This window comes from Notolepis coatsorum (genome assembly GCF_963971535.1).
Source record: "Notolepis coatsorum genome assembly, chromosome: 7".
NCBI classification, from domain to species: Eukaryota; Metazoa; Chordata; class Actinopteri; order Aulopiformes; family Paralepididae; genus Notolepis; species Notolepis coatsorum.
The window spans coordinates 69,897,446-69,918,615 of NC_140171.1; the positions used below are offsets into that span (position 1 = coordinate 69,897,446).

General features: G+C 43.5%; 2 protein-coding genes across 2 annotated transcripts in view; one reads left to right on the forward strand and one right to left on the reverse strand.

The window, feature by feature from the left end:
- Positions 1–13,357, reverse strand: part of LOC311232571 (serine/threonine-protein kinase DCLK2-like) — a gene marked incomplete at its 3' end in the record, with an annotated part of 13,737 nt that extends 380 nt beyond the window's left edge. The window contains exons 1-2 of the mRNA XM_084319432.1: positions 12,498–13,357; positions 858–1,180 (exon numbers count right to left, since the gene is read on the reverse strand). Coding sequence (XP_084175558.1) covers positions 858–1,180; positions 12,498–12,906 — 732 coding nt within the window. The 5' untranslated portion in view covers positions 12,907–13,357. The remainder of the gene's footprint in view (positions 1–857; positions 1,181–12,497) is intronic.
- Positions 1–21,170, forward strand: part of LOC311231345 (serine/threonine-protein kinase DCLK2-like) — a gene marked incomplete at its 5' end in the record, with an annotated part of 196,107 nt that overhangs the window by 12,990 nt on the left and 161,947 nt on the right.

Genomic DNA, 21,170 nt, shown 5'->3' on the forward strand with positions numbered 1-21,170 from the left:
ACCCTGTTCGATGAGTACATCTATATTGGCAACAACAACAAAAGAAATATCTGCATGTCTTATAGACCTTGTATCCAGGGCACGAAACAAACTTTTTCATCAACTGCCTATAGCGACCGTTTGTATTCAGAATTTCAAACGATGGCCAATTTCATTTCTTAGCTGCCATTAGTTTCAAGAAGAGAACAGGTTGATTGAAGACAAGCTGGCTAATGTCACCTACCAAAGTGGGTAGTAGAGCCAACAGCTTCACCAGACATACCCAGCCATTAGCGTGTGACTAGCGTTACCTGGCCGAGTTTGAATAGTGATTATAGAGTGGAGGTTGGTACAGTTAAAACATATCCTAATTAAATATCCTATCTCCTACTGGATAAACAACAACATCCTGGTCCTCGCCTACAAAGCCCTACACCAACTTCTCCCCATATCCCACTGACCTCCTCTCTCCCTATCGACCCTCTCGATCCCTTAGCCGGCCTTATCTCCAACCACAACCCCAAGTCCAGCCTTTACAGTTTTGGGGACAGAGCCTTCTTTCTTCTTCTTCCATTAATAATAATAATAATAATAATAATAATAATAATAATAATAATAATAATAATAATAATAATAATAATAATAATAATAATAATAATAATAATAATAATAATAATAATAATAATAATAATAATAATAATAATAATAATAATAATAATAATAATAATAATATGACATGTACAATCTCCAGTACCAATGGGAGGATGCACAACTTCACAGTGGGGCCTTCATTATGTTTTCTGGACTGCATTGCTAGTCCCGAGTCAGGATACTAGGATAATCTGCTTGGTAACTCTCGTACTCTTGGTAAGTCTCACCTGTTTGCCCTCCAGTGTATACAGCCTCTTCACCGCCCCAGAATCCAGCTTGATGGCATCGGTGATGTCGGTGAGCACCTGGTCGAAGGAGTGTGCCGTTTTCTTGTTGAGCAGGATGCGCACGGCCTTGCGCGGCTTCACCCCGCTGCGGATGACGGTGACCAGCTTGGGCTTGATGAAGTCCTTGGGCTCGCGCTGCGGCATCAGAGCGCTGAGGGAGGAGAGGGAGCGCGTCTTGCTGCCCACCGACCAGTTGGGGTTGGTGTTCTTTATGTAGTCCACGCGGCGGAACGCTTCGTTGGAGGCACACACATAGCTCTCGCCTGGAGGGAGGAGAAGAGACGGTCGTGTGTGTCTAAACGTCACTGTGTCAATTCTAAACGTCAACCTTTTGACCAATATGTGTGTATATAATGAAATACGATATGCATTACAAACAGAGCTCAAACTCAAGTCATGTGACGTACTGTAAACCAAAACCACAAGAGGAGAGGGAGAAGTCTGGTGATTATTTAGAAGGGTGTGTGTTTATAATTCTGTTACTGCCATTCTGTTCAACTCAGAGAGGAAGGGAGAGAGAGAGAGAGAGAGAGAGAGAGAGAGAGAGAGAGAGAGAGAGAGAGAGAGAGAGAGAGAGAGGGGCAAGGCCCAAGATCAATTGACTCACTCTTCCTCAGGACCACCGTAATGGTTTGCAACACAGTAGAAATACATTACAGTCTCTGTATTCTGCTCAAGTAAACAACCTCTATCAGGGAGCTGATTTCGAGGAATGAATAAGAACACAGGACAGAGAGGCTCTCTCATCAGAGCACTCTGCAGGGGACTGACAGCACGGCTACATTGTATGACTGAGAAGAGTATATAGCATAGGAAATTGATACATAGGAAATAGCTTCAAGCAGATCAATAAACATCAAAGAGAAATCCCCTTTGTGTAAACATGTTTCTCCCAATAGCTACACCTACTGATTCTATAAGTGACATGGTTGCTTAGTTCTGAGGCTGATCATGACTGATTCATGCGCATATATATAACCAGCACAGAATCCTACCATTCAATAGAAATGTTATCACAGTCTATTCACGTGTTACTGGGCCACTAAACCTGCAACAAAAACCTGAATTTAACAAATCATTTCAGCAGTTGTTAACTTTACAGGTTTACACAGAAAGAAACACGCCTAAGCTATTCATCTTTGCTTATCTGATCTGTGTCAAGACAAAATAACTGTGAGACAATGAGCGAGGCAGCCTTACAATATGTCCCATGATAGCTGGCTTTATTAAGCTACCAATTAACCAAAGGCTAATTAACTGGCTGGGACGCAGCTGGGAGGGATGCTAAGAGCTGAAGATTGTGACAAAATGTAACTGGGGCTGCCATCAATCCGGGGACACTGGCAGAATAGTGAGGTGACAAGTCTGTCCCCTGGGGAACGGGAGGCTCAGATTGAGGTCTCCCCAAGGACCCTCCACTGGCCACAGGCCTTGTGTGGGAAACAGCTGAGGTCGCCTTGAACAAGGCTCTTTACAAACCCAGCTGCTCTCTGCAGGGTGCTGTAACCGTGAACACTCGTCATTAGTCATTAAGATAATAGATTGATGATCAATCACGCGATAAAAATCACAAAGAATGAGGGTCAGAGATACCTGAAAAGAGTCACCAAAAGGATAACAAGGAGATAAGATAAGGCTGATTAGTCAAAGAAAAGAAAAGAAATACATATTAATTGCAATGGAACGAGGCTGCATTTTATTCAAAGCTAATGCTGAGTAATATGGCCAGCACATGACTGTCAATTTATTTATTTTATTTATTTTTGTTTGCCATCAGCCAAATGAGCAAATACTGGACAATGCTCAGTTGGGGACAAACAAACCTCAGAGATTCCAAGTGTAAAAACATAACCCACGAGGGTGATTTGTGAGTGAACACAATCTTGTCTTGTCTTATAAAGTTTAAAAGGGAATTATTTTGTGTCACACAGGTCCAGTGAGGGGTTTCTGAATGCACACACTGAATCCTCACCTCCTGGGACTAGATCACTCACAAAACGCTTTCTAATGCTTCGTAAGGCAAGGTCATGGGAAGGTTTTATTGATGCACAAGTCCCCTCCATGAATTACATTACTACACTTCAGTTTGGAATCTGAAGTTTGATTTTAATGATAGGGAATGGCGTCTAGAAATTAGGAAAATAAATAAATAAAACAATCAGCATCAAACTGAGAAGAATGGGTAACAGCCAGTACTCTCTGGAGCACATTATAAACTGTGTTGCCTCACAGATCATGCAGCATCCACTGCCTCCCCTGTTTTCAGTTCTACCAACACAGCACTTCAGGCCTGACTGCTGGTCCACTGATGACAATCAGTAATCCCGTCCCAGCGATGGTCACAAGAGAACAGTGCTTGATTGGGTTTCCACACAAAAGGCTCCCCAATCAATGGCTGCAGACTGCTGAGCAGTGCAGTAAATGTTCCCCCTCTCTCTTTCTGCCCATTAGATAGCTGTGTAAACAAAGACAAGACACTGGTGCTTGTCCTGCCAATACTGTGCTGTGCATCTCCAGTCAGAGGGAGCTGAGCGCACACATGTTTGTCTTTCGGATATTGTGATACCCGGGTCACAACAGAGTTCTCTATTTCTTCATCACAGTTAGTCTGACATCACCAGACATATCTTCTCCACACTTTGTTTTAGGGCTGAGCCAGCGCAGGAGAAAGGTCTGGCTGAACACAACTGAGCAACTTCCAAATTAGTGCCAGGGGAGAAATACTTTTTCCACTTTTTCTAAGTTTTCCATGAGTAGCTTTGAGTTTGTTTTGTTTGCGAGGCTTGTAAGGTTCTAACTTAGAGATGGAGATTTTGAAATAGTCGGTCTATGACAGGCATATATATATATGCACAGTCAACATCCTGCAAGTCAGACTACATCACATTAGACGAGGATGCTCTCGCTGACAAAACAAGTTGTCAAAGTAAAAGTGCAGAGTGGAGTTCTGGAGGTGAGGATCTCCTTGGCCTTGTGTAAAGACTCCCTGTAAGTAGAACACTTTATTGATCATTGTTGGTTTGGGAGTGCAGAGGAAAAAGCACACAGGGACAAGGTTATTATGACGTATATACTTTTTTTGTATACTCTTCAGTAGATGTCCCATACCCTTGTTTAAATAATGTACCAATGGTCTTGATACAGTATTGGGTTAATTTATGTCCCTGACACCTATTTCTAGGTGAAATACAACAAGAAATAACCCATCATGGTTCAGCAGCTGGAGAGTAGTATGCAACAGTTCCACACTGCACCAAAACAACCAAAACTAGTAGTGATGCTATGCGGCTGTCTCATCAGGCGCTGGCCTAAATCTTCCCCCACAGCCAGCCTCTCTGGAGATAGGGCAGAGAAAATTAATGTAGTGCAGAGACTCTCAAGATTTGGGCAGGTTGTTGCGATGAAAATAGCCACAAGTACACAAGAGGACGTAGTGCCTGCAGTGAGAGCTGGCCAATGGCTGTGGCTCCTGAGTGGTGGTGCAATGGCCGAGAGATAACCTTTAACATAACAAGAGGATTGTGACAGAGCAGACAGCAGACTGTAGTAGCTCTACTAATGAAGATTAACTTATTACTGGGGTCATTCCTGTGTCACTACAGGAGAATACACTACAATACACACACTCACGTACGCACGCAAATAACCGATCACACTTCACTTCACAACCACTCCTCTGTCTCACAAGGTGTTCCCCAAGGTTCTGTACTCTGCCCACTCATTTTCATCATGTACAGAATTCCCTCTCGGCCAGATTCTCTGCCATTTCAAACTGGACACTCGGATATACCTTAGCACTAAATCCCCCTACAACCCACATCTCTCTCACATTGACTCCTGCCTGTCTGCACTAAACGCCTGGATGCAACACATTATTTTTTACCAAACTCAGTGTTGAGAGACAGTGACAAAACTGAACTCCTCCTTATCGGCTCCAAGTTCAGCCTCAGCAGAATCAACAGCCCAACACTCACAATTGACTCACACTGTCTGCCCTTCCTCCCAGGCATGCAACCTTGGCGTGATCCTTGATCCCACCCTCTCTTCCTCGAGCCCCATGTCTGCCAAATTGTCAAAACCTCTTTCAACAACCTTCGAAATATTGCAAAGATCAGTCCCTCTCTCACACACCCGGCTGCTGAAACACTGATCCACAGCTTCATCTCCTCCCGTATTGACTGCTGCAACTCGATCACTCCTCTATGGCATCAGTGCTGCTCCATCAATAGACTCAAACTGGTCCAGAACGCATCTGCCGGACTTCTGACTGCCAGCAATCCTGGCACCACAGTCCTAAAAGACCTCCACTGGCTTCCTGTCTCCCACTGGATCAACTACAACATCCCGGTCTTCACCTACAAAGCCCTTCACCAACTGGCCCCTCCATATCTCACTGACCTCCTGTCCCGCTACCAACCCTCTCTGTCCCTCAGATCCACCGGTCTGGAACTCTCTCCCCCAAGACATTAGAGTCTCAGAGTCCTGCACAGTTTTCCAATCTTCTCCATTGCCTTCTCTTAGCCCCCCCCCCAACCATCCATCCTTGTGTTTGTGTTACACTAGTCTGTTTGTCTCACTACCTCACCCCTTAGTGTAAAGCGACTTTGAGTTCTAGAAAAAGCACTATACAAATCACATTTATTATTATTATTATTTAATTTTAAAATATATGTGAGATCCACTGACCCTATACAAATCCTACCATCTCCTCCACAATTTATACAACTTTTGCATGGTAAAGTAGAATAATACAACTTATTTTTACCCAGTTCCTCAAACCATTTCTATAACATCCAACAACATATTTGCAATGTTATCAAAACCCACATAGCTTGCTCTAGAACAGGAGCAGCAAACAGGAGCACATTGGCGAGGGGGAGGGAGAGCTTCCATCTCTCATGCCCCAAGGGTGGGATGATCACTCTAAAAGGTCCGTTTTAACAGTCAATGAACCCTGCATCATCAACACACTCTCACTCACTCACCTCACACATAACCCCAACACACACTCTCATTTGCACACACACACCCCTAACACACACTCTCATTTGCACACCGCACACACACACTCTCATTTGCACACACATACAATATACATGTATATAATATGCAATATACAAGTGAGCGCACGCACGCACGCACACACACACACACACACACACACACACACACACACACACACACACACACACACACACACACACACACACACACACACACACACACACACACACACACACACACACACACACACACACACACACACACACACACACACACACACACACACACACACACACACACACACACACACACACACACACACACACACACACACACACACACACACACACACACACACACACACACACACACACACACACACACACACACACACACACACACACACACACACACACACACACACACACACACACACACACACACACACATTAGTGGAGTCCTGTGTTAGACTACAGTCCCACTTTCCAGGGATGTGTCTGTTTTCGTGGCTCCTGAATGCTGCACGTAAAAACAGCTAGATGTCAAAGCAAGGGCATGTGATATCATGATGATGATGATGAAGAGTTCAGTGGTTATAGTGGTGGTGGTGGTAGTGGAGGAGGTGGGCGTGGGTGTACTATAAGGAGGTGGTGGTAGTGGAGGAGGTGGGTGTACTATAAGGAGGTGGTGGTAGTGGAGGAGGTGGGTGTACTATAAGGAGGTGGTGGTAGTGGAGGAGGTGGGTGTACAATAGGGAGGTGGTGGTAGTGGAGGAGGTGGGTGTACTATAAGGAGGTGGTGGTAGTGGAGGAGGTGGGTGTACTATAAGGAGGTGGTGGTAGTGGAGGATGTGGGTGTACTATAGGGAGGTGGTGGTAGTGGCGGAGGTGGGTGTACTATAAGGAGGTGGTGGTAGTGGAGGAGGTGGGTGTACTATAAGGAGGTGGTGGTAGTGGAGGAGGTGGGTGTACTATAAGGAGGTGGTGGTAGTGGAGGAGGTGGGTGTACAATAGGGAGGTGGTGGTAGTGGAGGAGGTGGGTGTACAATAGGGAGGTGGTGGTAGTGGAGGAGGTGGGTGTACTATAGGGAGGTGGTGGTAGTGGAGGAGGTGGGTGTACAATAGGGAGGTGGTGGTAGTGGAGGAGGTGGGTGTACTATAGGGAGGTGGTGGTAGTGGAGGAGGTGAGTGTACTATAGGGAGGTGGTGGTAGTGGAGGAGGTGAGTGTACTATAGGGAGGTGGTGGTAGTGGAGGAGGTGAGTGTACTATAGGGAGGTGGCGGTAGTGGCGGAGGTGGGTGTACTATAGGGAGGTGGTGGTAGTGGCGGAGGTGGGTGTACTATAGGGAGGTGGTGGTAGTGGCGGAGGTGGGTGTACTATAAGGAGGTGGTGGTAGTGGAGGAGGTGGGTGTACTACTGAAGGGAGGTAGACTGTGGCCTCCTCTTCTATATGTCAGTGGGTATAGGTGGAGGGGGTAGTACATGAGATGAGGTGGTTTGCTCCTGCCTGTATATACCATGTGCCCATACCCTCTATTACACCACTGGAGAAATACAGTACACTAGGACGTGGTCATCATGCCTTGGTCAAGAAGGTCTACTTTCCTGATCTTGTCTCTTTCTGGTATTGGATATATCAGGCCTATACCCGACTAGAGGTCACGGCCTCAGCCAGCTAATCACCCAACCCACACGTGTATGTGAATCAACTCAGACTACCATTGACCTCATTCTGACCTCTGACAAGTCCAAGATCTCCAATAAAGGGGTTACAGCATGCGGGTTAAGCGATCATTATATGATATGATATTCTGTACCCGCAAAAAGCTAAGACAAAAGGCCGGCTGTCACAAAACAGTCACATCTAGGGACCTCAAAACCTACTCTAGCGAGGCCTTTAACCTAGAACTGGAGAGCCTGGACTGGTCAGAAGAGCTCAGTGGTACACTAGTTGAAGAAACATGGCTTGGTTTCAAAACCAAATTCTCAACAGTACTAAACGACATGGCCCCCCTAAGAACCACCAGGGTAAGAAATCGCGCTGAGCTGTGGATGCACTCCGAAATATTGACCACTATGAAAACCAGAGACAAAAAATGCTCTGAGTTTCATAAAAGTCAGTCAAAGCTTACCAAAAGCTTGAGCAGTGAACTCCAAGTCCACGTGACTGAACTCAAACTGCAAAGAAACAGACTAAAAATTACGTAAACTCCATGATCAAAACTGCAAAAAAGAATTTCATCAATGACAAAACTGAGGAAAACAAAAATAAACCCTGTGAACTTTGGAAATTACTCAATAATCAACTACAGTAGGCTGCAGTAAAAAACGTAAAACCAGATTTTCAAACATAAACATAAAGACGGACAACACGCTCATCACAGACAAGCTGGATGTGGCCAATTACTTAAAGATTTTCTTCACAAACATAGCCACAACACTGGTAAATAAACTACCCTCCCACTCAGGCCATTTTGGGGTAGAACACATCATAGCCTACTACAATAACCTAGGGGTCCGCAAAAACGATTTCAAACTAGAAATGGTAACAACAGCTGAGGAGATACTGAAAAAACTGAGCGCCCTCCAACCTAACAAGGCCACTGGCCATGACAATATCCCCTCCAAATTCCTCAGAGACTCAGCAGCCGCCATCACCCCAGTCATCACTAGGGCTGTCTTAAATACTTCGAAGCTTCGTTCGATGGCACAAGCTTCGAACATTAAAAAAAAATCGAAGAGAAAAAAAAAAGAAAAAAAAAAGATAAAGATTTTCAACGTTTTTTTTTCAATTTTTTTTTTTTTACTTCGATTTGTGTGTGTGTGTGTGCGTGTGTGTGTGAGAACTACCCATCCCAGTTAGGACAGCCGAATCCCGTCCAATCTTTCGCCGTCGACTAAAGACTCACTTCTTCAACCATTATCTGAAATGATTAAAAAAAAAAATCTAACCGTGACTAACCTTACTGTCATGCACTTTTCCTAATAAACTAACCTACACTGTAACACGCAACAATTTGATAAACATTGTTACTCAGCTGATAGAGTTGTACCCTTCTTGCTGTCTTGTCGTACAGAACTTGTAAGTCGCTTTGGATAAAAGCGTCAGCTAAATGACTAAATGTAAATGTGTGTGTGTGTGTGTGTGTGTGTGTGTGTGTGTGTGTGTGTGTGTGTGTGTGTGTGCACGCGCATGGGGCCATTGGGTGGGGCCGGGGGACAAATACACTGGAGGAAAGTAACCCAGCTCAGCACTGCCCAAATTATATCATCACTATTGCCTGTTTGAAGGATATCATCCTCAAATACATATACACCTACATGCCTTGTAGAATTCCACACATAAGAAAGAAAGATACTGGGATGAATAAACAAAATAGGAAATAAAATTTAGATAAGGTGCTACTGAGATGTTTTGGTGAGTTCTTTGTTTTTTTGTGGAAGTTGCCCTTCTTAAAAATGCATGAACATTCACTGATAATTGGTCTGTAGTGGAGTCTACAAGGTCTACATTGCCGGACCATGTAGAATCCGGACCTTGTAGACTGACATAATTCTGTGCATAGTTTAGTCTACACAGGCCATATTTCAAATAATCAAAATCTTACTTCATTCATCTTAAACCTTATTGATTTGGGGGACTGGTAGTTCCCATGAAATCTGAAGTTGTTCAAACGACAACAGCGATCCACCTTGAATTAAATCACACAGCCGAGTGAAACCTTGTTGGCTCAGTCACGAAAGGGGCTACTTAATTAATTAATCCAACCCACTTTATTTATAGAGCACATTTAAAAACAACAAAGTTTATGAAAGTGCTGTACAAGTCCCACAACATAAGATAAAAAAAAAAATAAAAAATAAATAAAAAAAATATTTTTCTTTATTTTTTTTTTGTTTTCGACGCTTCGAATTAAAATCGAAGCTCGGCCCCGAAGCTTCGATTGCCAAAAGAAGCTTCGAAGGTCAGCCCTAGTCATCACACAAATAATAAACCTCTCCATAAAACAGGGACACGTACCCAAAGACTTCAAAATTGCAAGAGTAACCCCCCTGCACAAAAAGGGCAGCAAATTAGACCCAGGCAACTACCGCCCTGTTTCTATTCTTACCTCCATCTCGAAAGTCATGGAAAAAATAGTATACGAACAGGTCGAAAAAAGTACCTCGCGGAAAAAAATGTAATCTACAAATTCTAATCTGGCTTCAGAACATCCCACTTCACTGACACATGCCTTCTCTATTTGAACGACCACATCAAACAAGAGGTGGACGTGGGCAAATACTGCGGCATGGTCATGCTGGACCTACAAAAGGCCTTCAACACTGTCAATCACTCCCTTCTGATTGACAAGCTAAAAGCAATTGGTTTTGATAGTCTGTCAGTGAGCCTGGATGCAATCCTACCTGGAGGGGAGAGAACAGATGGTGGAGGTAAACGGTACCCTACCCCCCCCCCCCCCCCCCCCCCTCCCAGTGAGCTGTGGTGTTCCACAAGGAAGCATACTAGGACCACTACTGTTCCTAATTTATGCAAATGACATGTCGTCAGCTTGTGACTGCAACTTGTTCCTATTCGCAGACGACTCAGCCCTGCTGGTCTCTGGCAAGAACAAGTTACAGGTTGAAAAAACCCTCAGCTCGGAACTAGGCAGAATCTGCACCTGGCTTGGTGATAACAAACTATCATTACACCTGGGTAAAACAGAGTCCATTTTCTTCGGTTCAAATAACAAACTCAATAAGACCGACGGCTTCTCAGTTACAGTGGGTGACAATATTGTCACAAGGAAAGATGAAATTACATACCTGGGTTCATGTTTGTCCAATCACCCTAATGATGAAATAATTATCTATAGTTATTAGTAAATTATAAATTATTTATTATTAATTAATTATTATTATTATTATTATTATTATTATTATTATTATTATTAGTAAGTTATTAGTAAATAGTTATCTATAATTATCCTAATTTATGCAAATGACATGTTGTCAGCTTGTGACTGCAACTTGTTCCTGTTTGCGGACGACTCAGCCCTGCTGGTCTCTGACAAGAACAAGTTACAGGTTGAAAAAGCCCTCAGCTCGGAACTAGGCAAAATCTGCATATGGCTCGCTGATAACAAACTATCATTACACCTGGGCAAAACAGAGTCCATACTCTTCGGTTCAAATAACAAACTCAGCAAGACCGACGGCTTCTCGGTTACAGTGGGTGACAATATTGTTACAAGGAAAGCTGAAATTACCTACCTGGGTTCCATCCTAGAGGCTAATCTTTCCTGTGACAAAATGGCATCCAATGTAATAAAAAAAGTCAACCAACGAACTCGATTCTTGTACCGGATCTCCTCTCTGGTAAACAAGAATACCCTGAAGACTCTGGCAGTCCTCATTCAAGGGTACTACGACTATGCTTGCACCTCATGGTACCAAAGCACCTCAAAGGCACTAAAAACTAAATTACAAACATCTCAAAACAAGCTAGTCAGACTACTGCTTGACCTGACTCCTAGAACCCACTTCACCCCTGCCCACTTTGACAACCTAGGATGGCTTAGAGTAGACGACAGAGTAAAGCAACTTGCAATGGGCCTGGTCTACAAGATACACTACGCGTATCGAAACTGGCCCCTACAAATGTCTTAACCCAGTTGTACAGTAAATTACCAAGTATGGCTTTGTCAGTATTCCAATGTACAGAGTACAGTGTCCGTCCCGTCCCCTCCAATGTACAGCCCCCACCCACCCAACCTCCTCCAATGTACAGTTTCTACGTCAAATGTATATACACTCTTTTTCTGGACACTTTTTGTATCACAAACAGTACTGTATTTGCAAATCTGATATGTCATAAATGTATAGATGTAGCAGTACTGTCTATCTTTATGTCATGTATTTCATATATGTTATGATGAATTGAAAATGGGGGACCCTGATGTAAACAAGACGAAAGTCTTTCTCTGGTCTGCATCCCCTTAACAATTGTATGTATTGAGCTGTACTGTACTGTACCCATTCTGCAATCTGTTAATAAACTTTTAAATCAATCAATCAATCAATCAATCAATCAATCAAGCAATCGTCAGTTCAGAGAAAGTAATGGATCTGAACTCGGTAGCTGATCAATATTCAAAACTTAAGACTTTGAGTATAGTGAAACAACAGTGAAAGGTGTTGTTAATGCTTCCTATAGTTAGAAGTGGAAATTACATTTAAAGTTAGGCCACAAGTCTGAAATGGTTTGGGTGGGGGGTTGGGCACTACGTTCACAGTGCTGTAATGCATGTTGTATAAAAGTGTCGATCGGATGCTCAAAGTGAACAATAAGCATGAGGTAGTTGAAAAAAAAAAAAAAAATGTAAGAAAGAAAAAAAAAATTGTAGCTATAGCTATAGGGCAAAACATACTCCTAAATTGAATACATTATTTATTACAGTAGCTTTCATTCTGCAACCTGAAATTGCCTATAAATCCAATATGAGTCAGTCATATTCGATATGGTCATATTGATTATCTCTCATGATGTATGCTTACAGGGGACTGCCGGGGGTTAACATGAATGACCTTACCCTCAGTCATCTCGTCCAGGCTGGTGACCCTCTTGCCTCCGTCCAGTGTGTATAAAGTCCGGACTCCCTGAGGAAGGTGCACATTGTCCGACAGGGATCGGGTGAGTTCCATAAGCAAAGCGTCCAATGACCTAAAACGGTCGCTGGACACGGCGTAAACCAAACCCTTGAAGTATTTGTCCCCATTTCGGTAAAAGCGCACTTTCTTGGCTCTCTTCTCCGACGTGAGAGACTGCAGTGTGCGCGTCCGGTAGAAGCTGCAGTGCGCGCTGTGCGCCGGGCTGGGTACCAGACCGTTACCTCTGGAGCCGGACTGGGACAAGGAGGAGCCGTTGGCCCGCGATGATGACCGGTGCGTCTTGTCCCGTTCCTCAAAATGTTCAAATTCAATACTTCTGCTTAGAGACATGTTTATCTCTTTGATGCGAACTCCCCGAATGGAAGGAGACCCTTCGTATAGGCGAGACCCTGCGTTCAGCCTGCTCACCCTGCTGTAAAACAATGCCTTGGTAACCGGGGACTAGGAGGGATGATACACGTATGATTCTTCTTCCCGAACGGTTACAATGTTGAAATGTCCCACTTGCAGCCACAACTTGAAATATTGTATTTTGGCCACTCGCGTATTAAAACACAAGGCGAGAGGGAGATCAATAAATCCGCGTAGCGTACAGTACAATAATATTCCAAGCGGCACAGCAGAATTATCCGGTTGAAAAGATGGCAAGTGATAGGCAGCTTTGTGTGAGAGACATTGCAGTCAACATGCAGGAACCCCCCACACACAGAGACACACACACACAAACAAAAAACACACGAAGAACCTAACAAAATTGAATGTGTGCCGCAAAAGCCGCAAGTCTCCTTCTTTTCACATCCTTTCTCCAGCCGGTCGCTTGCTCTGAAACACGAGCACCAGAGAGCTGTCAAATCAACGGGACTGGGAGGGAGGGAGGGGAGTCTCATCCGCCGCAGGGTCCTAACGCTAAACAATTGTTCTTCAAATTGTGTGGGGGCGTGGGGGGCCTGAACAATGACGTGTTTACACTCTAGTGAAGTGTGGAAATGCATTATATGGGGCATTCTCCATCTGCTACTTCAATGACACAGTTGAATAATGACATGGAGCTTGAAGTAGGTTCTGTTTTGAAGATGACAAACTGTTCAATTATTGGCCTTCGTGGATATTGGCCTACTATGTTCAACACATGCATGTACTTTTGATGAGAAACAATAGAGCAATACTTGAATAGACAGACTGATATAGGCTGGCTGGCTGGTTGGATGAGTGAGTGAGTGAGTGAGTGAGTGAGTGACAGACAGACAGATGCCAAGTGACTTGGCCCATGCCGGCAGTATGTCAGTGTGTAGTAGGGTGCCGCTTAGGGAATAGACATTAGAGAGGTTGCCAAGGTCACTAAACAGTGACAGTGGATTAGTCAGAGCCACGCCAGTTCCACTCCCTGCCACCAGCCCTATTGGACACACCTGCCTGCGTCATCACTTGGCACAGCATGGGACAGGCTCATAACTTGGTTCCACACTGTCACTACAGCTTGGCTGGAAGCAAAGTGAGAAATTAAATCCAGCCACCAGCCAAATGTTGAGCATTTTTGGCCGTAGTGGTACGTTTGTCTACTTTACCCAGTCATTACTTCAATTAGTTTGCTTACTTTACCCAGTCATTACCTCACTAGTTTGCTTACTTTACCCAGTCATTACCGCACTAGTTTGCTTACTTTACCCAGTCATTACCTCACTAGTTTGCTTACTTTACCCAGTCATTACCTCACTAGTTTGCTTACTTTACCCAGTCATTACTTCAATTAGTTTGTCTACTTTACCCAGTCATTACCTCACTAGTTTGCTTACTTTACCCAGTCATTACTTCAATTAGTTTGTGTTCTGAAGGTCCAGATTAACACTGAAAGTCTGCGTTTATTATTTTGTATAACATATATTGTTTATATATATAAGATATATATTGTTACGTCATCTGTTTGCCTAAACAGTATTCTCCATTCGCTTATGGTAGATCCCATTCTGAACGACTAGGCGCCAGAGACGCGCCCCCTAGACATGGTTTCTAGACATGTTCAGACATGTTCAGACAAGCCCAGAGCAGGCGCATTGATTCAGCACAGGTGAACAGGCTGAGCCCAATAGGGACCAGATAGAATATATTGTGTAGACCAGACCTGGGCATTGTACGGCCCGCGGGCCGGATCCGGCCCGCGGGATGATTCTGACCGGCCCGCGAAAGATTACATGATAATAAAAAAAAATAAAAAAAAAATAAAAAAAAATACTTTTTTTTAATATTTTTTTTTATTTTTATTTTTTACTTTTTTTCCCTTCATGTCAACGTTCACACGCACAGTATACGCTTAGGAGACATGCTCAGAAGATGTTGGTTCTCTTTGGATCCACCTACATATGTGAACAGACATTCTCAATCATGACGTTTACCAAGTCCAGGTACAGATCCTCTCTCACTGATGAACATCTGGCAGCTGTGCTTCGCATCTCCACCTCAGACATGCAACCTGACTTTGATGGACTTGTTAAAGCTCAACAGAGACTGGATTTCTCACACTGAATGAAAAAAAAGAACTGAAGAACACTAAAATGTGGAAATATAACAAGTGAAATGGGACACTTGATCTTTTCTTTTCTTTTTTTTGCACAGTTCTGAAAACATAAAACGTTTAATATAGGCATGTAAAGTAAAAAAGGCTACAAAACTGGGACACTTTTCTTTACACAGTTCAGTGACATGTCTTGTTTATTTTTGCTATAAGATGATGTGATGTCTTTAGAAAGCTAAGAAAATCCTTGTTTCAATAGTATATGAAACTCAAAATTCCCTTTGTTATTAATGTTTCACATTTTGTTTATCATTTTGGAAATAAATTCTATTTGAATAAATGATATTTTTGAAAGCTAACCTCACCTTTTAATTGCCAAATAATAACATACACTCTTACCAGGGGTCAAAACAATGCCATTTACTGCTTTTTATATAGAAATAAAATGTATATTATGCATAATTGAGTTTGGAATTTTGGCCCGGCCCCCCAACATATTTTCAGTTGCTCATTCGGCCCCCCGGGAAAAATAATTGCCCGCCCCTGGTGTAGACGGTGCAAGCAGCAGCAGCAGCAGCAGCAGCATAACAGGAAAACTAGCAGAGCGAGAGTGAAGACGTCTGGTGCAGTTGTACACAGACCGATAGCGGTGTATCGTTATAGAGAGCTAATGGCTACTTTAGATACAACTATAATATTGTCGAGCCATCATTGGCACAGTATAGTGACTTGTGTAAGCGAAGTAACGTGGAGAGACTTATAGTTAAACCCAGCGACGTTTGGATATAACTACTCATTGGAGACCGTCTGCGGGTTAGCTTCACGTACAAACGAAGCTAACTAGCTACCATCTATGCCAACGGGCTTTTGGATTAATAGCTATTAACCCTGCCATCGGGCGCTAGGAATACAACGACCGGTTCCGTACGAGACCCCTTATCCCAGCGACGACTGGATTATCCGACCAGTCTACAGTTTCTCTGGAGCAGGAGCTCTAGAGAGAACCATCGTCTCCAGCCACCATCTTGCTTTTCCCTGTATCGCCTCGTTTCGTCTCACTCCCTTCAGAGCTCCACCGGTCGAGTATCCGTAGTCTAGGAACCATTCGTTACCGTTGACTTTGTTGCATTGACATTCTAGTATTAAAGGAGAACCGTAATAAATAATATGTATGTTTGCTATTAACATTAAAGGGGAACTATTTTACTATTTCTTTCACTATTTGGGCACTTTTACACAATTCCTGTGAGTCTATGGAACACCTCTGTAATATATATATTTTTTTTATTCATTGTTTTGTATTTCTAATCAAGTCCTCAAAAACAGCATTTTTCTACCTCAAGATTTCGAGCTGTTTTGCAGCCGCAGCTGCAGGTGCCACCTAAACCACTGAGCACCGTCCACTTCGCCTGAACATTAACATGCAGCAGCGACTATATGACATCACATATAGGCACATTTTCAAACGACTCAGTTCAGTGAGGGTGAATATTGTGAGAGGAGAATTGGAAGAATGCGCCAATATGAGAATTTTGAGACATAGATCATATTAATATAAGTTCACATAGCTAGGAAACAATGCTAAACACTCAAAAAGGCCATTTATAAGATAGTTCCCCTTTAAACATGATGCTTGTTCAACTTGTATCCCTGTCCCCGCGTAGTCAATGGAGTGTCCGCCATTTTGTCTAACTGTACTGTCTGGCTATTAATATTCTTTAGTAGTGGTTTAATCTAACATATCTCAATACAGTCAGGGTTGTGTAGCCCCTTAGCTACAGTTTGTCTACTTTACCCAGTCATTACCTCACTAGTTTGCCTACTTTACCCAGTCATTACCTCACTAGTTTGCCTACTTTACCCACCTTGTGGAGGCCTCTCCAAGGCCTGTCTACAAAAAGGTTGGGTTTCCAGTTTGCCTGGATTGCTTGTCAGAAATCCAGGCAAACTAAATACTTTTTTTTAAATAATTATTGTTTTAGTAAGGACAAAATATTGTCATGGTAATTTCCAAGGGGTACTAACCATTAAAGGTAGCAAATCTCACAAATAAGGCAACAGTGATTACATTGCATATTGCACCATTGTCCTTTTTTAGTATTGATGGCGCCGCAACGAACGGCTGCCTGTCTGTGCGCTCCGTCGAGACTGTGTTTACTTTTGTTAATATTTATAGTTTTTAGAGTTTTGTTCGTACCAACTGTTGGTGCATTTTGATTGATTGATTGATTGAAAAGTTTATTAACAGATTGCAGAATGGGTACAGTACAGTACAGCTCAATACATACAATTGTTAAGGGGATGCAGACCAGAGAAAGACTTTCGACTTGTTTACATCAGGGTCCCCCATTTTCAATTCATCATAACATATATGACATACATGACATACAGATAGACAGTACTGCTACATCTATACATTTATGACATATCAGATTTGCAAATACAGTACTGTTTGTGATACAAAAGTGTCCAGAAAAGGAGTGTATATACATTTGGCATAGAAACTGTACATTGGAGGAGGTTGGTTGGGTGGGGTGGGGTTGGGTGGGTTGGGTGAGGGCTGTACATTGGAGGTGGGGGGGGGGGGGGGGGGTGGGAAGGGGACACACACACATTTTACACTGTACATTTGAAAATTGACAAAGCCTTACTTGGTCATTTACTGTACAACTAGGTTAGGACATTTGTAGGGGCCAGTTTCGAATTGCAGTCTCACGTAGGTGTTTTTTGAGAGTGTTTTTGAAGGTGGGTAGTGATTCACATTCCTTTACAGCTTTAGGCAGGGCGTTCCACATTGATGTGGCATAATTGCGAAACGTGTTTAGTCCCTTGTTTGATCCGAATCTGGGTTTTACATGATTTGTGGAGCTCCCTCTGGTGTTGTGATCGTGGTATTCACTGACCTTTGGGAAGTATTTTGACATGTACATGGGTACCTTGGTCGCGTAGTGTATCTTGTAGACCAGGCCCATTGCAAGTTGCTGTACTCTGTCGTCTACTCTAAGCCATCCTAGGTTGTCAAAGTGGGCAGGGGTGAGGTGGGTTCTAGGAGTCAGGTCAAGTAGTAGTCTGACTAGCTTGTTTTGAGATGTTTGTAATTTGTTTTTTAGTGCCTTTGAGGTGCTTTGGTACCATGAGGTGCAAGCATAGTCGTAGTACCCTTGAATGAGTGCTCCTGCTAGAGTCTTCAGGGTATTCTTGTTTACCAGAGAGGAGATCCGGTACAAGAATCGCGTTCGTTGGTTGACTTTTTTTATTACATTGGATGCCATTTTGTCACAGGAAAGATTAGCCTCTAGGATGGAACCCAGGTAGGTAATTTCATCTTTCCTTGTGATAATATTGTCACCCACTGTAACCGAGAAGCCGTCGGTCTTGCTGAGTTTGTTATTTGAACCGAAGAGAATGGACTCTGTTTTGCCCATGTGTAATGATAGTTTGTTGTCGGCGAGCCATATGCAGATTTTGCCTAGTTCCGAGCTGAGGGCTTTTTCAACCTGTAACTTGTTCTTGTCAGAGACCAGCAGGGCTGAGTCGTCCGCAAACAGGAACAAGTTGCAGTCACAAGCTGACGACATGTCATTTGCATAAATTAGGAATAGTAGCGGTCCTAGTATGCTTCCTTGTGGAACACCACAGCTCACTGTGAGGGGGGGGGATAGTGTACCGTTTACTTCCACCATCTGTTCCCTCCCCTCCAGGTAGGATTGTATCCAGCTCACTGATAAACTATCAAAACCAATTGCTTTTAGCTTGTCAATCAGAATGGTGTGATTGACAGTGTCGAAGGCCTTTTGTAGGTCCAGCATGACCATGCCGCAGTATTTGCCCGCGTCCACCTCTTGTTTGATGTGGTCGTTCAAGTAGAGAAGGCATGTGTCAGTGGAGTGGGATGTTCTGAAGCCAGATTGGAATTCGTAGATTAGATTTTTTTCCGCGAGGTACTTTTCGATCTGTTCGTATACTATTTTTTCCATGACTTTCGAAATGGATGTAAGGATAGAAACAGGGCGGTAGTTACCCGGGTCTAATTTGCTGCCCTTTTTGTGCAGGGGTGTTACTCTCGCAATTTTGAAGTCCTTGGGGACGTGTCCCTGTTTTATGGAGAGGTTTATTATGTGTGTGATGACTGGGGTGATGGCTGCTGCTGAGTCTCTGAGGAATTTGGAGGGGATGTTGTCATGGCCAGTGGCCTTGTTTGGTTGGAGGGTGCTCAGTTTTTTGAGTACCTCATCTGTAGTTACTATTTCCAGTTTGAAGTCGTCTTTGTGGACGCCTAGGTTCTTGTAGTATGCTACTATGTGTTCTACCCCATACTGCCCTGAGTGGGAGGGTAGTTTGTTTACCAGTGTTGTGGCTATGTTTGTGAAGAAAGTGTTTAAGTAATTGGCTACATCCAGCTTGTCTGTGATGAGCGTGTTGTCCGTCTTTATGTTTATGTTTGAGAACCTGGTTTTGAGTTTTTTACTGCAGCCTAGTTGATTGTTGAGTAATTTCCAAAGTTCACGTGGTTTATTTTTGTTTTCCTCGGTTTTGTCATTGATGAAATTTTTTTTAGCAGTTTTGATCATGGAGTTTACGTCATTTCTTAGTCTGTTTCTTTCTAGTTTGAGTTCAGTCACGTGGTCTTGGAGTTCACTGCTCGTGCTTTTGGTAAGCTTTGACTGACTTTTACGAAACTCAGAGCATTTTTTGTCTCTGGCTTTCATAGCGGTCAGTATTTCAGTGTGCATCCATGGCTCAGCGCGATTTTTTACCCTGGTGGTTCTTAGGGGGGCCATGTTGTTTAGTATTGATGAAAATTTGGTTTTGAAGCCAAGCCAAGTTTCATTAACCAGTGTACCATTGAGTTCATCTGACCAGTCCAGACTCTCCAGTTCAAGGTTAAAGGCCTCGCTAGAGTAGGTTTTGAGGTCTCTAGATGTGACTGTTTTGTGACAGCCAGCCTTTAGTTTTAGCTTTTTGCGGGTACAGAATATCATATAATGATCACTTAACCCGCATGCTATAACCCCTTTATTGGATATCTTGGACTTGTCAGAGGTCAGTATGAGGTCAATGGTAAATGGTAAATATATATATTTAATGTATATGACCGTCAGTCACTCATAGACATTGGATTACGGGAAACTTACCAACTGGATTACTCACTGGACCAGCTTTCCGAACCGCATCAATGGCCTGAAGAAATTCTCCGGAGATTAGGACCAGATCCTTTGTTCCTAGATCCCAGGAAAAGAGGACCCAGACGACGAGGAAAGAGGGCTGGGATCCGTAACAGGCTGAGATCCAGACGCCACCGTACACCACTGCCCAGTATATTGCTAGCCAATGTACAATCAATTGACAATAAACTGGATGACATCCGAGCAAGGATTCAATATCAAAGAGACGTTAGGGACTGCAACGCCCTCTGCTTCACCGAAACATGGCTCACACCGGAGGTTCCAGACCACGCGATTCAACCGGCAGATCACTTCTTTATCCATCGCAAGGATCGGACATCAGCAGAGTCCGGTAAACAACGTGGAGGAGGTATTGCCTTCATGTTTAACAAAAATTGGAGCGATCCAACTAACGTGAAGGAATTATCCAACCACTGCTCCCCAGAACTGGAATATATAACCATCAAGTGTCGTCCTTTCTTCCTCCCGAGGGAGTTAACGGCGATCGTCCTGATCGGAGTGTATATTCCACCGCAAGCCAGCAACAAGGTTGCGCTCTCCAGACTCCACGACGAGGTAAATAGAATACAAGTGGCGAATGTTAACGCCGCCATTTTAGTGCTGGGAGATTTCAATAGCGCCAATCTGAGAAAGGTATTGCCTGACTTCTATCAGCATGTGACTTGCAACACCAGAGGCGGTAACATCCTAGATCACTGTTACACGCAATTTAAAGGTGGCTACAAGGCTCATTCTGATAGTGGCTTTGGTAAATCAGATCACGCGTCCATCTTTCTTTCACCAAAGTACAAACAGAGAATTAAAAGTACTCCTGTAGTCTCGCGAGAGGTGCAGAAATGGGATTTGACGTCAGAGGAGACGCTCCGGTCAGTGTTTCACTACACAGACTGGAATGTGTT